Here is an 18,518-nt window from a genome sequence, read left to right as displayed (position 1 = left end):
TCATTGTTCTGTTCATTTTTAATGCTGACTTTTTTCTCCCACAGGAAGTCATTCGAGAACTAAAGTTCTACTCTTTCCAGGTGAGCTCATTATATATTTCTAGAATGAGGATATTTTTAGTGGTTAAAATGCAGGGGAAAATGCAACAAAATAAGTGGGATTAATTAGATGACAATTTCTGCTCCAGTTACTGTGAATCCAAATTTCCTATTCAGTTGAATTAATAATTTTGTCTAATTATTTCCTGGTAGGTGATTTTATAGGTCTTTGTAGAAGAAAAAAAAATCTGTCCTGTGGTGCAGTTCAGCGCTCATTCTTGAATGTCTTCTACACATTTGCATCCAAGAGCAGAATTTTGCCATTACATTTTTAATTCTTGCCTCAAACCTTACATCATTGTTCTGCCTAATTAGCCATATTGATTTCATTAGCAATTGATAACTGAGTAAAAATTGCTTATATGTTAAGCATATATTTGCTGCTGAATAACACTTTTATAGATTTTTTAACGTTTGTATTTTTCAATATATTTTAAATGAAGTTTTAAATATATGAGCCCAAATATAAATTGTATACTCAAACATTGTGGCAAAATTTTTAGGGTAGTGTTAGGATTTTTTGTGTGTTGATGTTGATATATGTGTACTTACACTGAATACAATTGTAATATATGGTGTTTCCCAGCAGTTTGGAAACAAGTCATTTTATTGCTATTACACTGCTGAACCACAGAATACGTGAAGTCTTTTGAAAGTCTGTAATGGGATAAAATACTGATTTTTTTTTCCTCCTTTTGGCACAATTTTAATTTTTACTGAGACACATTTTTTGACTAATGTATCCTGATTTGTGAATTCATTCCAGCAGTATTCTGGTGGCTGTCTGTCTCTGCACTCTCATCTAGTCTGAAAATCCTGATCTCCTTCAGAAATAGAGTTCCTGAACATGAGGTTGTAGGGAACATCTGATACAATTCCTCACAGCGTTGGTGTGAGGCCAGGGAGCTGCAAGATTTTCTATTCCTATTCTTGATCTTGCAAGGCTTAGTCTTTACTTGTCTGTAAGTGAGAGTGAGTTACTGGTATGTTTAATCAGGCTGCACAGTATGAGGAGATCTCTGTAAAAGTGCTTCTGAATGAAAACTCACTCTGGAACTTTTTGCCTAATGTTATGCTGCCAGTAGTGAGCAGATTACTGGGGGGATGCTGTTTGTGCCATAAACTGGCTTCGTGGGTATAAATGAGAACATTACTTCACTGTTTTTACTCCAAGGGAAACATTCCTGATTTATATCTGAGAAACACTATTGCACTCTAGGCTTGCATCTTCTTTAGCACCTCATGCGATTTTTACAAGTTGCTTTGCAAAGACTCTAGGTATCTAATTTCATGTAAGGAAAGTAGTGATCCATCTTTTTAAAATTCTTCAAGAGCTTTTTGGGAAGTAGGGTATTGTATGATGTGCAGTGTAAAATACTGTAATCCATAGGAAAGAGTTTTGCCACAAGTTAGCAGGAGACAGACCGTGATTCAGTAGCTTGTGTGGTGTTTTGTTGGTGTGTTGTTTTTTTTTTTAAATAGTTTTGATAGCAGTGGAAAGTACTATACAATACACTGTCTAGAATACAGCACAGTCTATTGACTGCTACAGTTTAGAATCTGAGGGTTTTTTATAGGTATAATTTACAACAGAGCAAAGACCTGAACAGAGTTCACAAAGGCATTGCTATGGAAGGTGAATAACATATTTCCCTGTGCCTTCCAGAGATCTATATAATAAAATCATTTCACCAGCTATGCACCAATAATTTTCAGGACTCCTATTCTGTCTGTTCTTTTCATCAATTACACTCTGAATTAGGGGGAATCGGTATGATTTATACTGCATTTTTTAGCCCATTAGGTAACGGAAAGGAACTACTCATCAACTGACCAAAAGAGCATTAGAACAGGGCATCGGGGGATGCTGTAATTTGGGTTTGGCCTAAAAGCAAGGAGTCCTTACTAAAACTCTTTAAAACAATTACTGGTGCTTCAAAATCAAGGTTTTCCCTTGGGAATGTAAGTGCTTTGTCCTTTTTCATTCCAATTCAAAAAAGATATAAAATCTTCAGCTAAAGGTTAGCATTATGCATTAGCTTTGTACTGGAGGTTGAGCAGTACAGGTGTTTGGATGTAACAGACAAAACTTTTGTTTCTCTTCTTCAGGAAGCTGAATGTTTGTCAGGAATTTGTCTCACTTAAGTAATGGTAGAGTGGATTGTGTCAGGACTTACGTAGGTAAGTGAAGTTTGCAATTTGAAGATATGTAGCTGGCTGAAATTCATGACAACAAAAGCAAGTCATGTTTATCTAGACTTTATTCTAAATTTATGAATTCGTACTTGAGCCATTTGTTCCACCTACATAAGCAAACTTGTTATTTCTCTTAAGATGCATTTATTTTTGGATAATGACACTGATAACAAAGGTTGGTCTAATATAAATGTACGGGTGGAAAAACAGCTGTTTAATCAGCCTAGTCACAGAATGTCATCGCTAATATATAGCTGTGGTAACCTTTTAACCTGAGTTCCTTACACATCATATATACGTGTGTGACTTTCCCACCAAAATGTGACAGCACTCTCTCCAAGGAACGGACTTGAAACCGTGCCAAAATTTAGGTCCCCCTTCCTTTTCAAATAAAGGAGTGAGTAACCATGGAACGTGGGATTTTTTCCACAGAATTGTCACATATTTTACATAATTTCATTAAGACTTGTAACAAATGACTGATAATAGCAAGCATCCATTTTTCCTGGTGGGTAGCCCAGTAAATCCATGCTCTGTATCATGAGCTAGTGTACTGGCCTTTGTCGTGTTGTGAGACCAGACTATATCCACTGACTGGGACTATGCCTCACAAAATTCCAAGATCCTTAAAAGCTGCATTATAATGAGACATGGGTGTGCTTGGGTTAAGGCTAATGGGTTATTTTAAGCCCACATGAGCTTAAGTGAGGAGTGGTTTGCACCCTTAGTTAACGTAACACTGTGCTGTAGCTGAGCTAGAGCACGGGTCTGTGCGTTAGGGTGTAGGTTCAGCATAGCAGCCCCTGTTTGTATGGACAGGGAACGCGGTTTTGAGAGAAACAGGGATGTTGTAGGAGCTGGGGTGACAGGAATATGTAGGAAGTGGGATGGAGATGGAGGCCTGAGGACAGTCATAAAGGAGCACAGAAAAAAGACTGGTATTGTGTGGGTATGGGCATGGAGAGCTGTGCCTGGCAGCGGATGTAACAGCGCTTGGTGCGCACAGACATCAGCACCGAGGGGTTTACAAGCCGCGCACACCGAACAGCAGTGCGTTCCTCGGCTTTCTCCGCTGGAGAAATGCCCTGCGGAGGCCGGTCCCTGCCGGCCAGCTGCCTGCAGACAGCGGTGAATCGGTGCCCGGGGCGGCCAGCCGCTCCGAGGGCACTCGGCCTCCCCCGAGCCGAGCGGAGACCCCGAGGGGGGGAGCCCCGCGCCGCCGGCCGGGGCCGTGAGGCGGCCGCACCTGCCGAGGGGACGGGGACGGGCACAGGGACAGGGACAGGGACAGGTCCCGGCCGCTGAGGCGGGCGGGCACTGCCGGCCGGGCGGCGCGGCGCGGCCACGTGACCGGCGGGAGGCCAATGGGGCGATCGCGTGAGGCGCGGCGGCGGCCGGGGCGGCTGGCCAAGATGGCGGCGTGTGCCTGAGAGGCTGCGGCGGCGGCGGGAGGCGAAGGCCCGGGGCGGGGAGGCCAGGCCAGGCCAGGCCGCGCTGGTCGCCCGGCGCCGCGCCGGGCCGTAGGATGGTAAGATGAGCCAGGGGGGCAAGAAGAAGAAACGCGCCGCGAACCGCAGCGTCATGCTGGCCAAGAAGATCATCATTAAGGACGGCGGCACGGTGAGGCCGCGCGGGGCGGCGGCGGGGCGGCTCCGTCAGGCGGCGGCGGGCGGGCGGGCGGGGGGGGGGGGGCCGCACGGGACCGGCCGCACAATGAGCGGGCAGGGCCGGGCCGGGCCGGGGGCACCGCGCGGCTGCGGGGCGCGCCCGCGGCCGGGCGGGAGCCTCCTGAGGGGCCGCTGGTGGGCCCCCCCCCCGGCACGGAGCGGGCCGGCGAGCCCCGGGGAGGGCGGCTGGGAGCCTGCGGGAGGCGCTTGGCAGCCCCCCGCCCGTCTGGCTTCCTCCGCCGCTTCTTTTTTTTTTTCCTGTTTTTAGAGGTACCCGCTAAGTGGTCTGGCAATTGGGGCCCGAGCTTTTTGTGTGCTCGTAACTGACGAGCGGCATCACTTACAATGTATCCGTGCCTGGGGATTTCTTCCCGCTGTGCAACATTGTGTACAGGTGATGGTACTCTTCTAGCGCAGCACTATTGTTGCGAGAGAGTCGTTAATAAAGAGAGATTTTGGTTGGCTAAATCCGGGGTCACCCTTCTGTTTCTCTTTTGGAACCCTAATGGAGAAAAGGGAGGTGTCACAGTCACAGCAGCCGTTGATCAAACTGGTGACCAACTGATGGTGACTTGGTGGTAGGGAGGAAAACTAGCTCCAGTGCCGGACGTTGATGTTTTTCAGGAGCTGGTTTCTTGTTTTTTGTAAAGTTAGAAATGTACGAGGTCACCTCGTACAAATGTTAGATGCACATATTTTAGAATGAGTAGTAGAAGCAGAGTGATTGTTGTTACATTACGTTGTGTTTCAGAACTATTTCTCTCTAGAGTGATTACTGGTCAGTGGTTAAGACACAGCATATTTCCAGGTGTCCTTTATGTTTCAACTTTCGTTTGCCAAGAGACCAGAAAGGATTTTATAACAGCAGCTTTCAGTGGTACTTCTGGTGCTGTGTTCAGTGTCTCCCACCATTACAAAGGCAGAGCACAAACTTATGGGGGGAGTTGTGACCAGTTTTCGGTTGTTTTTAATACAGTGGAGTAAAACAGGCTACAAATGTTAGATGGAAGTACATAGATCTGTTGCTGGATAACAGACACAATATTGTGATGCTTTCTACCTTCAAATAACTGTTCAGAGAGCTTTATTAAAAGTTAATTTTTAGAATTATAAAATCTGCTATAGCAGAGTATAATGACAACAAAAACTTATTTATGCTTGGGTTGTTGTTCTGCTGCAACGTACTGTTTAATTAGTCTCCTGTGCTCAGTCTGGTTGGTTTCTTTGCCTGCCCGACGTGCTATTTGACATTATGGGAGACAGGTAAATGAAAAGGGCCCATGTCTTAAATGTCTGCAATTAGCAAACCAGTAATTAATCAAGCATCTAAGTGTACAGTTTCCAGTCTGATTGGCTTATTTTGAAACTATTTCACATCAAAGAAAACATTGTAACTCTTTTACCTGCAAGAGTATGCAGCTGCTTAATGAGGCACCATCAGAGGCAAAAATATTTACTTCCATCAAGTTAACTTACTGTCTCTTTTGTTTATTGATCCTGATGTTGAAAGGAAGAAAAAGAAGAAGGAAAAAAGAAAGAAAGCAAAAGGGGAAAAAACACCCACGGGCTCTGCAAAGCCTCTCCTTCCGCCGCAGGTTCCGGTGGGTCCCTGCAGCGAGTGGTGCAGGTCAGGCCAGGGCGCGGTGCTCCTCCACCGCTCGCGTCCCTTTATAGAGGGGCACCTCTTGGCCCCTGCGCAGAGGCGGCTCCTCTCCTCTGCTGCCGCAGCAGGTCTGCTGTCCCTCCCTCCTCCTGCCCCAGCTTTGGCAGTTCTGGTGTATGCCGGGTTTTAGTGCTTACCACTTTGGTGTTCTTGCACAGGCTTTATAAACTCACCTGATTCAGAGGCACCTCAGACTCCTTGAGTTGGCTTAGTCTTGGCACGCGGTGTGTCCGTGTCACCCCATGCCGAGCAGCCCCAGCCTCCTCCCGCTGCCTGCACCTCACCGGTCGCACCCGATGCAGGCACCTGGAGCAGGGCCATCCGTGAGCCCCATGCTCCCGTCCTGAGCCTCAGCTAGGAGTCAGTGACATGTTTAACGTGCCGGTACTTGAATTCTCTTCCAGTGTATGTGGGATGGTCCTGTCTTAAGTATAAACTTGCAGTGACCTTAATGAAATCTGTTTCCCTCCACCATCTCAGCAAGACCATCGACAAGTCTGTGGGGGAAGCAAAGCTGTGGCTGCCTACAGGCTGTTACACACAAGTACTTTCAGTATTTCACTAGTAGCATTTGAAAAGGGTGACTGTGCCGTCACTATCCCATCGAACAGTCTCCCAGTGTTTTTGTGTTACTCTCCGTAGTTGCGTGGCCGTATCACAGAAGGCAATGCTTAATATTGTCCGTGTGCATGTTGTCAGGTGTGTGCTGTGAGTGACCTAAAGAGAGGCAGTAACACCAGTTAAGTGGTATCAGCAGTAATTCTGCCTTTCTGAATGACCTGATGGAATTCACCTTACATAAGGCTATGCATTTTTGAAGCACTCATCAAATGCACTGAGTTACACATGGATCTAGATGTCACTAAATTACTTCTGCTTTAGCAGGTAAGAACAAATAACAGTACTTGTGAGAAGTGAGCAATAAAAATGGAAGGAAGTTTAACCCCTGTGGTCTAGATGCCACTGCAGGCTTGTTTCTGCCATAGTAATGGAAACATCAGCTCAGTGTTGCTTGCTGATGACATGGCAGAGGGCAGCAGTCACCTCATGTATTCTTCTAAAATGGCAAACGCTTTGGTTGTGCTGAACAGCTCTTGGTTTCATTCAGCTGTTTTGGTTTCTGTGTGCGATCCCCAGGAACCTGCAGGGTCCTGGACTAGGGCAGCACCGAGCCAGAGCTGCTGAGCTCAGAGATGGCTCTGACCTCCGGCACTCAGGGAGAGGGTGGTTTGTGATCGCACCACTGCTGCCTTCCCGGCTGCAACACCTGGGAGGGGTCACGAGGCGATGACTGGAAAGGAATTGGGGGAATATGAGAACAAACCTGATTTTCTGCAGCAGACTGAGGCAAACAGCTAAGACTGTTACTTCTGGTTTGTGCAGAGCGACATAAATTTTTAATGCAAACCCAAAATAGGGATTGTGGGTGGAAAGAGGAAGGAATTGTGGGAAGTGAAAATAATTATAGCTACTTTCTGTACCTGTGAAGACTGTTAATTTACCTGTTTAAGAGAATAAGGCTGAAACAAATAGCAGAGATCTAAATGAACAGTTACTGAAGAGAGATTGGGAAGAAAAATAGCATAGTATTAAGGTACTTTTGTAGCTTACCTTTCGTGTATTGATAAAACTACTTCTGAAAATGGTGATCTTCTAGCTGTAGGGTGAATGGTCCATGTGGCTTTCTGTATTTATTTCGTACGGTTGTTCAAAAGGCTTTTTTTTTTTTTTCCCTGTTGGAAGAAGTTCGAATCTGGGGGGGAGAAAAAAAAAAGCTGGCTATGACTTGCATCCATCTTGTAATCAAAGAAAGACTCTAGTGTCACCTAACTGTAAGTTAACATTGTATAGCATTTGAGGTTGGAAGGCACCTCTGAACATCTCTGGTTTAGCTACCCAGCCCTTCCTCCAGACAGGATCGACTAGAGCAGTTTGCTCAGGGCTGTGTCCAGGCGAGTTTAGGGGGCGGGGGTTCCGCAGCCTTACCAGGCAACCTGGGTTGTGTTCTGCTCTGTTGAAAGTTTCAGTAGAATTTCCTGTATCTCGGTTTGTGCCTCTGCTCTTGTCGCTGAACGCGCCTGAGAAGAGCCTGGCCGCGCCACCTTCCCTCCCTCCCAGCAGACATCTCCACGCGCTGCTAGGATCCCACGCAGCCTGCTGGGGCTTGGGCTGGTGCGCTCGCTCACTGTAAGCGCCAGGCCTGACCGAGCCGGTGCCTCTCCATTAGCAGCTTGTTACACGAAGCTGGGACAGATGCTAAGGCAGCACCTCTGAGCTTACAGCCCGCGTATGAGATTTCTGATGGGTTATTTGTACTGCATTCATATAAAAATGCTTAGTGCACTGGTTCTTTAATTTGCAAATATGGCATGTTGTTGGACAGGTAGCAGTTCAGAAGAATACATGAGATGAGCAGGTTATCCCACCCATGCTCTTACGTGCTCAAAAGCTGCTTCTGATTGTACCAAATCACCAAAGAATTGAAGTCTCTTACTTTGTATCTTTTATTTATATATATTTTATAATCTTTTATATATATATATATATATATATATATATATAAATTTTTTTTTTTTAGAAAAAAAAATCTAGTCCTCAGTAGAGTCTGTTTCTGCTTTCAGTAGCATCCTTGTTTCCCAGCCTGGCAGTATGAGCAGTTCATTTTTTAATTTGAGATGAGGGTGCACTTTGTACTCCACAGGGCACTGACACTTCAGCACATTTGCAGCAAAAGGTTAAAAAGGGAACTTCACCTAGTACCAGCTAGCTTGGGCAACTGCATTCAGATGTTCTGAGTTCTGTTTCATTTCTTAACCCTTCTGTTTATAGTGTTCAGATATGTGATTATGACAGCTTGTCAGATGCTTTAATGACCTGGTTTTCCTCTTGTTTTAGCCTCAAGGAATAGGTTCACCTAGTGTCTACCACGCCGTGATAGTGATATTTTTGGAGTTCTTTGCTTGGGGACTCTTAACAGCACCCACTCTGGTGGTAAGTGACGTGCTTAAACTTTCTCTTGTTGCATGGGAGATGGGGCAATTCCTGCAAAAGCATCAAATAACTGAATTAAATGAAAAGTGGGTATCATTGAGCTGCTCTGTTGTGCAAGTACAAAGTTTTTTGGTTTACTTTATTTTTATATGGGGTCAGAAATTCAAAATTAATTAAAGCAGTGTAGCAGCATGACACATTTACGTGGCAGTCTGCTAACACTGAAGCTTACTTGTGTGTGTGTGTGTGTGCAAGAAGTTCTTTGCTCACCTAGCTGTGCTTTTAGAACCAAGCTTCACAGCAGACCCTGTTACAGCAGTTAGAGCCTCCCTATGATCAGTGCAACATCCATAGCGATGTGTTTGTACACAGTTCTTTTCTAGTCCAGTTGGTTGCTCTCCGTTTGGATTTAGTCTTTGAGAGTGACACATGTTTACTAATGAGATAGAACAAAGGCTTAAAGATCTCCAAGCAAACTCCACCTAAAATGCCATCTTGGTGCAGGTCTGTAAGCTGATGTTAACCACGAGCAGTCTCTGGGTTACAAACTTGAAGCCAGGCACTGAATGGAAACCGTCTCAGGCAACACTGTCAGACTGGAGAGCGGTGCCTGTTGTAACCTTCACATCTAGGCTCCAGTCACTGAGCTGCGAGAGCCGCTTCAGAATGACGATGTCTCTCTCTTTCCAGCCTCCTACAGACAACAGTAGTGTGGAGAATCTGGGTTGAAATAACTTTTATAGGTTGTGTTCTACTTAGACTTCTGATATTGAAATTGGATGAAGCGAATCCTTCTCAAAGTGCTGAAGCAACTGAGGCCTCTATCCAGTAAAGCTACACCCTCAAAGTAACTTACAGATTCACAGATTCACAGATTTTTCTAGGTTGGAAGAGACCTCAAGATCATCGAGTCCAACCTCCGACCTAACACTAAGTACTCCACTAAACCATATCCCTAAGCTCTACATCTAAACGTCTTTTAAAGACCTCCAGGGATGGTGACTCCACCACCTCCCTGGGCAGCCCGTTCCAATGCTTAATAACCCTTTCCGTAAAGAAGTACTTCCTAACATCCAACCTAACGTGAATTACGCGTGAATTAAATTGTAGGTTATTTGTGGTGTGTTTCTGGTAATATCCAAAATTGAGGGAGAAAATACTTAGATGGCATAGTTGATAAATAAATGTACTTGGCAATTCTGAAGGTGTCTCTGCCCCTCCCCAGTTAAGATTTGTGCTTCATGCTTGCATCAGGGTTGTCTCCTTACCTACAGTAAGGCATTTTACTCTGTTTTCTTGAAATGTTGGTACTTACAGCTAGAGTAACAACTTTGTGGCATGTGCTGTTTGAAAAAAAAAAGTCATTTTGATATCTTACAACGAAAATAATACAGGTAGACCTTACCCATTGTTGAAGGGGAGACTCCAATGTATTATTTAGTATTATATTAGTAAAGTATAGCAAACGTCTGCAGAGATTATCCCAAAGAGTGCTTTTGTCATTCACTTTATTCATATTGTTCTTTGCAAAGCAAGAACAGGGAAGGAGACCGCTTGGTTATTTCCTCCCTTTCTATGAATTTTGCTGAGGTGATGGATTTCGTGTATTTGGAGCATTCTTTCTGTGTAATTTCAGGAAATAAGCTTGAAACTAAATTGTTGGATAATGAACTTGAAAATAACGGTTACTAAGTAGAAGTATAGACTTTGATTTTTCTTAGTGATTTGGGTGTATTACTCTTGCATAACTTTGGATGTCTTAAAGTTTCAAGACTTTTTAAGATCTGTCTATAATCCATGGAAATAGAAGCTGGTGTGGATGTACCACACTGTAGAAGATGGATGCATTATGAGTACTATCTATAGTAAATATTGGGTAAATAAGTGTTCTTATCTCTTTTCCAGGTTTTGCATGAAACCTTCCCAAAACATACATTTCTAATGAATGGTTTAATTCAAGGAGTAAAGGTAGGGTGACAAATGTTCAAGTAATTGCAAATAGTTTCATGCAAATGGTTGGTGGGATTTAGAAATGACTGCCAGATGAGAAAAACTTTCAGTAGAGTTTTCATGGTATAAAAAATACAAGATCAAAGTAGTGCCAACAAAGGTAATACGAATCATTTTATTTTCTGTAGGATAGCGTTTGGTCTATATCTGTTGTTTGAGTTCACAAAATAAAAAGGTAGTTAACTGATCCAAAACGATGTATGTGGTGTTAAAACTTTTTGCTCTAGTAGGGTATTTTCAGTTAGTTATATTCATGCAAATTCCAAATGTAGAACAAAACACAGTTCATAAAACTGCTAGTATTGCTGGATCCTCATTCTTGAGCTTTGTGTAGCTCTGGGGTTTTGGGGTTTTAAAATTTGAATTTTATATAACCAACTATGGGATAGAAGATTAGGAATGCTTGACCATGTTGCCTTTGATGCATTGCACTATAGTCATAAAGTTTTGTAAAAACAGAGCCCAGTCCACTGTCAGCTAGTGGCATGGCTGGCCATCACAGTTCTAACCACTTGGTTCTAACTGAAGCATTCTTTCTATTTCACTTAGGGCTTGCTATCGTTCCTCAGTGCCCCGCTCATAGGTGCCCTGTCTGATGTGTGGGGACGGAAGTCCTTCCTGCTGCTAACAGTATTTTTTACCTGTGCGCCAATACCACTAATGAAGATCAGCCCATGGTTAGTGCAGTCTTTCACACTAGATGCATGCTTCTTGTCTAGGTTGTTGTCTAATCCTTATGCTTGGAGTATTGCTGATAAAATATTATTTGCTCCATGCAACATTGAGGCTTTTGTATTATTTCACTGCAAAGTTGGGGGAATGGAGTCAAAGTGGAGTAGCTGTGCTTTAGCCCCCACTTACTACTTCCAGCACATTTGCCAAGTGTTTCAGAATGCCACCCAAGAAAGGGTAACAAGGCTTTTTTGTGTCCATGTTACTCTAAAACTAACCACCTGCAAAGAAATGAAAACTTACCTTATGCATGAATTAACTATTTGCAAAATGTTGCTTCAATTTTATACTTTTGTTTCTCAAGCTTTAAAATCCATCAGCTTTCACAGGCTGTGCAAGTCGAGTAAGGTCATAACCGGCACATACATTACTCAGGTACTGCCCGAGTTCACTGCTCGAGTCGGAACTCGGTGTTGGACTACCTGTGCGCTGTACCTCAGGTTGCAGCTGAAATAATGCAGACTGCAGTGACACAGGGAGGAGGCAGCTGTTCAGGCAGCTCCACATGCCTTTCCAGTTTTCTCTCTGGTCACATGGATTCCTCGTCCCTTTCCTGGAAGCAGCTCATTTCCCAGTGTAGCTGGTTTCGAATGACGTCAGTGCTACTGTCTAGTGTAAAGACGAGGCTTATGTTGAGAGCTCTCAATGACCAGTTTGCAAATACTGAAGTTCCCGACTTGCTTTCAGTCACAGACATATCAACACCTAGCTTCCTGGAAGTGTTAAATCACAGCAGCTTTTTGTACATGTCACAAAATTACACTGTTTATCTTTGTGGTCAGTGCGTAGGAGAAATCATACAGCTGTATCCAGGTGCATTCATATTGGCTTTATGTTTATCTTAATACTTGTCAGGAAAACTTGGACAAGACAGTAACTGTTGAATTGTACTTGGATTTTAAGTACAGACTTTTTGTTTCATTTTATGTGTTCTAATTTTTGTATGTAATTTTTTTTAGGTGGTACTTTGCTGTTATATCTGTCTCTGGAGTTTTTGCAGTGACATTTTCAGTGGTTTTTGCATATGTAGCAGACATAACACAAGAACATGAAAGAAGTATGGCCTATGGTTTGGTATGTATTTTTTTAACTCTCTCTGTCTCTGGTATTCAGTGCTTAATACTTCAGTAGGTAAAGCTTTTCAAAATCACTATTTTTGTTCCCTCCCTGGCAAGTCAGGTTCAGTTTGGAGTAGGGTTTTTCTGATTACTTGTTATTGTCACCCACTCCTGGAGCTCCTCTTGAATATTCTGCTTCTAACTTAAATACAATACAAGCATAGTAAAACCTTTTCTGTAGTTATTACCATTGTAATAACACTTTTGAATTGTGTCCTTGAAGATCTTACCAGCTGTTATTTGTTTCAGGTTTCAGCAACATTTGCAGCAAGTTTAGTTACCAGCCCTGCTATCGGTGCCTACCTTGGTCGAGTCTATGGAGACAGCTTGGTTGTGGTCCTAGCTACAGCAATCGCCTTGTTAGACATTTGTTTTATTCTTGTTGCTGTACCAGAATCGCTGCCAGAGAAGATGAGGCCAGCATCCTGGGGAGCACCCATTTCGTGGGAACAGGCTGACCCTTTTGCAGTAAGCTAGTTAAATATGGAGTGATGCTTGTGCTGAACTTGAAAAAAGTGATTGAATTTACTACATCTCAAGCTTAAAAAAAAAATACAAAGCCATCTTTTATCAAGTTTAATCTTGCATTGCTGCCAATACTTTTGCCAACAATCTTGCTAAACGCACAGAAAATGTTTTGGTGGTGCCACGTAATGATTTCATTAATTGATTCATTAATTCCAGTTTCTTATTAGGTATGCTTTTCTGAATATGACAATTAAATGTTTTCCATTATTTTTTTTCTTGCCATAGTCCCTGAAGAAAGTTGGCCAGGACTCAGTTGTGCTGCTAATCTGCATAACAGTCTTTCTTTCCTACCTCCCGGAGGCAGGTCAATATTCTAGCTTCTTCCTATACCTCAGACAGGTAATGTAACATTTCGATATGGATTTGAACAAAAGTAAATTTATAGGAAAGTTTACAATAGTGCTGAATAAAAAGTAGAGGTAACTAGTGTAATTTAAAAGCTTGCAGCAGTTAAGTACTCTCGCTGTTATGTTTGCTTTTGGTTTGTAGAGACAGAGATGAACACATTAAAGCAACTTCTATTCCATAACTATTTGCATTATTCTTGGATTATGAAGTTCACTATTTTAAACTGCTTTATTACTTTGAGGGAATCGTTTACTTGTTTTCCATTTATGCCATTGCTTTTTGTGTCTTCCACTTTATTTAGTGGAAAAAATATATACATCTTTTAAGTTAGGAATTTAGTTAGAAAATTTTCAATTTAAATTGAATAATACCAGTTTTCTGCATTGTGTGTTCCCACACTGATACGTGTGATATGATATACATGTTCTTGGTCAATAATCAAATTGCCATTCTTGTTTTTTTATACAGATAATGGGATTTTCATCTGAAAGTGTAGCAGCATTTATAGCAGTCCTTGGGATTCTTTCCATTATTGCACAGGTGAGTTAATTCTACGTAATTCACTGAGTAACTCTAGAAGAGCTAAGCACTGTGGAGAACTTCCATAATGTTGTGGTTCCAGAAACATGAGTCACCTTCTCTTAGCTGTTTTTCTAAGCCTCTAACAGTTTATTAACACGTCTACTTTAACTAACTTAGATGAATAAAACAGCTCGCCAAACAGGGTTTGGTTCATTAATATCCAAAGTGTTTTGTGTTGGGAAAACTAAATCCTCTTATGTATCAAATAAGGGGTGATAGTTTGTTTATATTACTTGCTAAATGATTTTTTTAATTTTTTTTTTTTTTTGGTAGAGGCAGGACTCCTGACTACTTGGCAAATACTGCTTTTGAACTTAGCTTTTTTAATGCATTAATGTATTTGCATGTATTTAACATTTAGATTAATATTTTTTTTCCCTTGTACCTTGTTCCTTGCTCTATCAGACAGTAGTTTTGAGTTTACTTATGCGGTCCATTGGAAATAAAAACACCATCCTACTGGGTCTAGGATTTCAAATACTACAACTTGCGTGGTATGGCTTTGGATCAGAACCGTGGTATGTAAATTCCATTTTAATATCTGAATGTGATACTTACAAACATGCACGTATACATATATGTGCTCCCTATGCAGAATGCTGTCCTGGCTGAACAGTTACTTTGAATCTTTATTTTCTGCAGGATGATGTGGGCAGCTGGAGCTGTTGCAGCCATGTCCAGTATTACTTTCCCAGCTGTAAGTGCACTGGTTTCACGAACTGCTGATGCTGACCAACAAGGTAGGTGTTGTCCTAACCCTTTGAATTCTAGTCAAAGATTACTGTGAAGCTAAACACGTCTAGTGAGTTGTCCTTAATCGTGGTAGCCTATATACTTGAGCACAGGTCACAAAAAGTTAAAATCTACTTTAAAGCTGCCATATGTGCATGACAAGTCCTTCTGGCCCAGAGGCAAAAACAGTCAGAGCCCAAAGATAGTACAATATTTAAAGCTGGTTGTTTTCATTACTTTTGATGCAAGTTGGCTTTGTTGTACAGGTTGTATGCAGTGCTTCTGCTGCTGCGTGAGACTGTGAGAGCAAGGATGTTGTATATACTGATCTCTAAATATGCATGGCATAGGAAGCATTACTCTATGCCTATAGGGAGATAGGAAAAAAAATATATACCGTGAAGACAAGTTGTCTGCACCCTTTGTTTATTGCCACTCACAGTCCAACAGCAGTGAGAGAAGTTTTCCTTTTTGCGTCAGTGTAAAAGTCTTACTGATGTGTTCATAATCTATTAAAATCATTTTTACATATATATGTGTGTGTGTGTGTAGATAGACAACAGACCATCTTGCTTTTTTCAGGTGTGGTTCAAGGGATGATAACAGGAATTCGAGGCTTGTGTAATGGTTTGGGACCAGCACTTTATGGTTTTATATTCTATATATTTCACGTTGAACTGAATGAACTCCCCATGCCTGAATCACCACCAGGAAGCAGTGTTGTCACACAATACCATTTACAACAGGTACTCTTCTTTTACTGACTGATTCCCAAAAAAAAGGAATGGGGAAGGGACCATGTCTCTAGTGGTTCCTGACTATGATGCTGCATTACATTTTGTCAGGCTGACTGTATATTAAGCATGTAAAAATAGGTTCTTAAGTCACTCTCACAGGCTTTGGCTTGAGACTAGATACTATGGTTCAGTTTTTGTTCCTATTAGCTGGATCTCTTAGTAGTTAGGCAACTGACAGCCTTTCCAAAGAGAAAGGAAAGATGAATTAATAACTACACAACCCCACTGTTTTCTTCTCTTACTGAGCAGGTCTCTGACACTGTATTTACCTCTCAGGTATGACGCATTTGGGTTGTGGTGTCCTTTAAGCCTTCTAGCCAAGGCCTCTGTATTTTTTTAAGTTCCTAATAGATGATAAATTGTTGAGGAAATTGAACAGGTGACTGTACTGGCTGCAGTAGGATAAGGGATACTTCTCTTCAGCTGTTACAATGCAGTGCTGTCTAGCTGTGCCTAACTGATTAAGTTACAAGCCAAAGCTTTTCCCTTACCTTCTTTGCAGAATTCTATTCAGTACTTTTTTTTGTTAATGTGGTTCTTGGAAGTCCACTCTGTAAACGGCAGTGAAATTGAATGATAATGGACATACTCATTGTTCAGACTGCAAACAAAACTTTTCTGCACTGCTTTCATACAGTTGTGCTGTGTGCATGTACCTGTCTGGAACTAAAAAAGCAAATGGTACCTTGAAGGGAAGGAGAGAAAAGAACCAAGTTTAAGGTTAGTAGGGAGAAGATGCTAGATTTAAATCTCCCCAGGTATCTCACAGGGAGCATGCTATACATAGTGAAGTCCAGACTTCAAGTACATAAAAGGGCAGAAAGCCTACTGCTGAAGAGCTATTTGTTTCATAAAAGTTGCACTAGAAAAGGAAGTTAGCAAATGTTAGTAAATAGCATGTGCTTCCTCTCCTAAATCAGAAACTTCATCATTACAGATTTCTTAAAGACTCTGCATGGAGACAAATACTATATTGGCTAGCATAGCAAGAAAAAAATCTTTCTACTTTTAAGATATGTATAATTAGCCTTCTTAGTATGTTAACACATCTAAAGGCTTAATTATATTTTGTGGTGTTAATTGTCTATTTTTTTCCTCAGAATTCTATAATTCCTGGACCCCCGTTCTTATTTGGAGCGTGCTCTGTGCTATTGGCACTACTTGTTGCCTTGTTTATTCCTGAACACACCAACTTAAGCGTACGATCCAGCAACTGGAAGAAACACTGCGGCAGCCACAGCCATCCCCACAGTCCACAAGCTCCTGGTGAAGCTAAAGAACCATTATTGCAAGATACAAACGTATGACAAAAAAATCCAGGAAGACTTTTTAGCTTTTTTTCATCTGCAGTTTGGGATACACATTCCACTTCCATCAGAAACAACTTCTTAAGGTAGTCTTAAGAAATACCTTTTTGCATGACATTCATAGGCGTTTAAAAACAAAAACAACAAAAACTGGAAGTTTCTCCAAAGATGTTGCCATTAAATTAATAATATACTTTTAAAAAAATATATTAAGTATTCGTCTCTTGCCATGAAATACTGTTACTATTAAACTTTATGTTCTAGTTTGGAGACAAAAAGGAATATAGTTAAGGTATGAGCATGTGTCTTTCTGTTTCCTTAAGGTGGTGAGCTTTAATTCTATTCATGCTAAGTCTCAATGAGACATACTAGCATCCATGTGGACCCATTCATTTTAATGTTGTAAAATCGTGGGTCAGATGATTCAAAGCCTTAATGTAAATGTACTCGAGTAGGGGAAAGATGAATTGGTATCATTTATTTTAAAAAGTCATATGGTGGATTTGTTTGTTTTTTTTTAAGTTTGTACTAATATAAAAATCACATGAGCACGCTTGCTGAACAGTAAAAGTTATTTTTATGTAAGTGCATTTACTCTTTCTATTTTTGAACAAACAGTAGTATCAAATACTTGTTTAAATTTTAAGTGGGTGTTTTGGGCCTGCAAATTTTAATATTGGCTCTAAAACTCTGCTTTCATAAGTACCATTTATTATACCACTATATTTCTGATGTTTGCATAATCATAAAAGGACCTCAAAACTTGAATACACAGACTGAAATATAAGCTGATAGCCTTGAATATGTCAGTGTGCTATATAGTGGCCTTTGAGGACTGTCACAATAACCCTTTTACATTACAGAGCTAATGTTTTAGTCCTAAATTTTCAGGACCCCTTAGTACAGAAGAGAGCTTTATACAATTACTGATGTGAATTTCTCTAAAAGTGTATATTTTTGTGTCCAGTTGTATTATTTAAGTGTTCCTTTGTATAAATTTATGTATAAAGTATTGTATAGGTTTAAAATGTTTTCATCTTGTGGTTACTGCTTAATGCTTTTTTTACCTTTGAACATTCACCATGGTTGACCAAGAGCAGGAAAAAAATATGTAAATATACTGTTAATAAAGTTGAATATTTTAATGAATTTTTAAATAATTGTTAATGTCTCTTGCACCCTTAGTCAAAGTTATGTAGTGTGTATGTTATAATTCAGCAGGGTTTTAAAGAAGGCTGGAGTACATGTCCAACACCATACCTTGTTACATAAGCCTGCCTTGAGCATGTACGTTTTCTCCCTTATGTTTAGCAGCACAAGCTGTCTGCCTCTTTCCTTAGGGCTTTGACAGAACAGTACTATTATAGATATGCTATACATAAACGTGTCAGTAACAAAGACAGTTAACCTTTAGTGCACTGCAGTTCTGCCTCCTCTATTGTGAAATTTATTGTTAATTTTCTCAAGCCCACTGACGTTTCATTTTATCTTACATTTGAACAGGACTGGGAGAAGGTAACATTTTTAGTTACCAGCCTGCTGTTGGATAGCAGCTTATACATACTTCCAGGAGAAACAGACCAACTTCACGTTCAGCTATACATACTGAAGCTAAACTAGAAATAGTAGCACAAGCACAGACCTTAGAACGGGGTGGCTGTCATCTGGGGATGGTACGTGCATCATAGCGCTGGTCCAGCAATGCAGCGTTGGGTGGGGAAGTGAATAAGCTGGGAAGGAAACTCCAGA

At 41.5% G+C, this 18,518-nt stretch overlaps 1 protein-coding gene across 2 annotated transcripts; it reads left to right on the top strand.

The window, feature by feature from the left end:
* The first annotated feature begins 10 nt into the window (after positions 1–10).
* Positions 11–17,926, top strand: MFSD14A (major facilitator superfamily domain containing 14A). Of its 2 annotated transcripts, XM_080602490.1 has the most exons (13): positions 11–80; positions 2,208–2,279; positions 8,520–8,615; positions 10,521–10,583; positions 11,175–11,302; positions 12,317–12,431; positions 12,725–12,943; positions 13,229–13,342; positions 13,820–13,891; positions 14,339–14,451; positions 14,576–14,673; positions 15,248–15,411; positions 16,563–17,926. In XM_080602490.1, exons 4-13 carry the CDS (start codon positions 10,557–10,559, stop codon positions 16,767–16,769), a joined length of 1,257 nt encoding a protein of 418 aa, XP_080458616.1. In that variant the 5' UTR covers positions 11–80; positions 2,208–2,279; positions 8,520–8,615; positions 10,521–10,556; the 3' UTR covers positions 16,770–17,926. The 2 variants fall into 2 exon arrangements, with proteins under 2 accessions (XP_080458616.1, XP_080458615.1); XM_080602489.1 differs by lacking the exons at positions 11–80; positions 2,208–2,279 and adding an exon at positions 3,626–3,914.
* Positions 17,927–18,518: the final 592 nt, after the last annotated feature.

This window comes from Anser brachyrhynchus (genome assembly GCF_964034855.1).
Source record: "Anser brachyrhynchus genome assembly, chromosome: 8".
Lineage (NCBI taxonomy): Eukaryota > Metazoa > Chordata > Aves > Anseriformes > Anatidae > Anser > Anser brachyrhynchus.
Note: the sequence above shows the minus strand (reverse complement) of the source record. Positions and strands in the feature narration are given on the sequence as shown.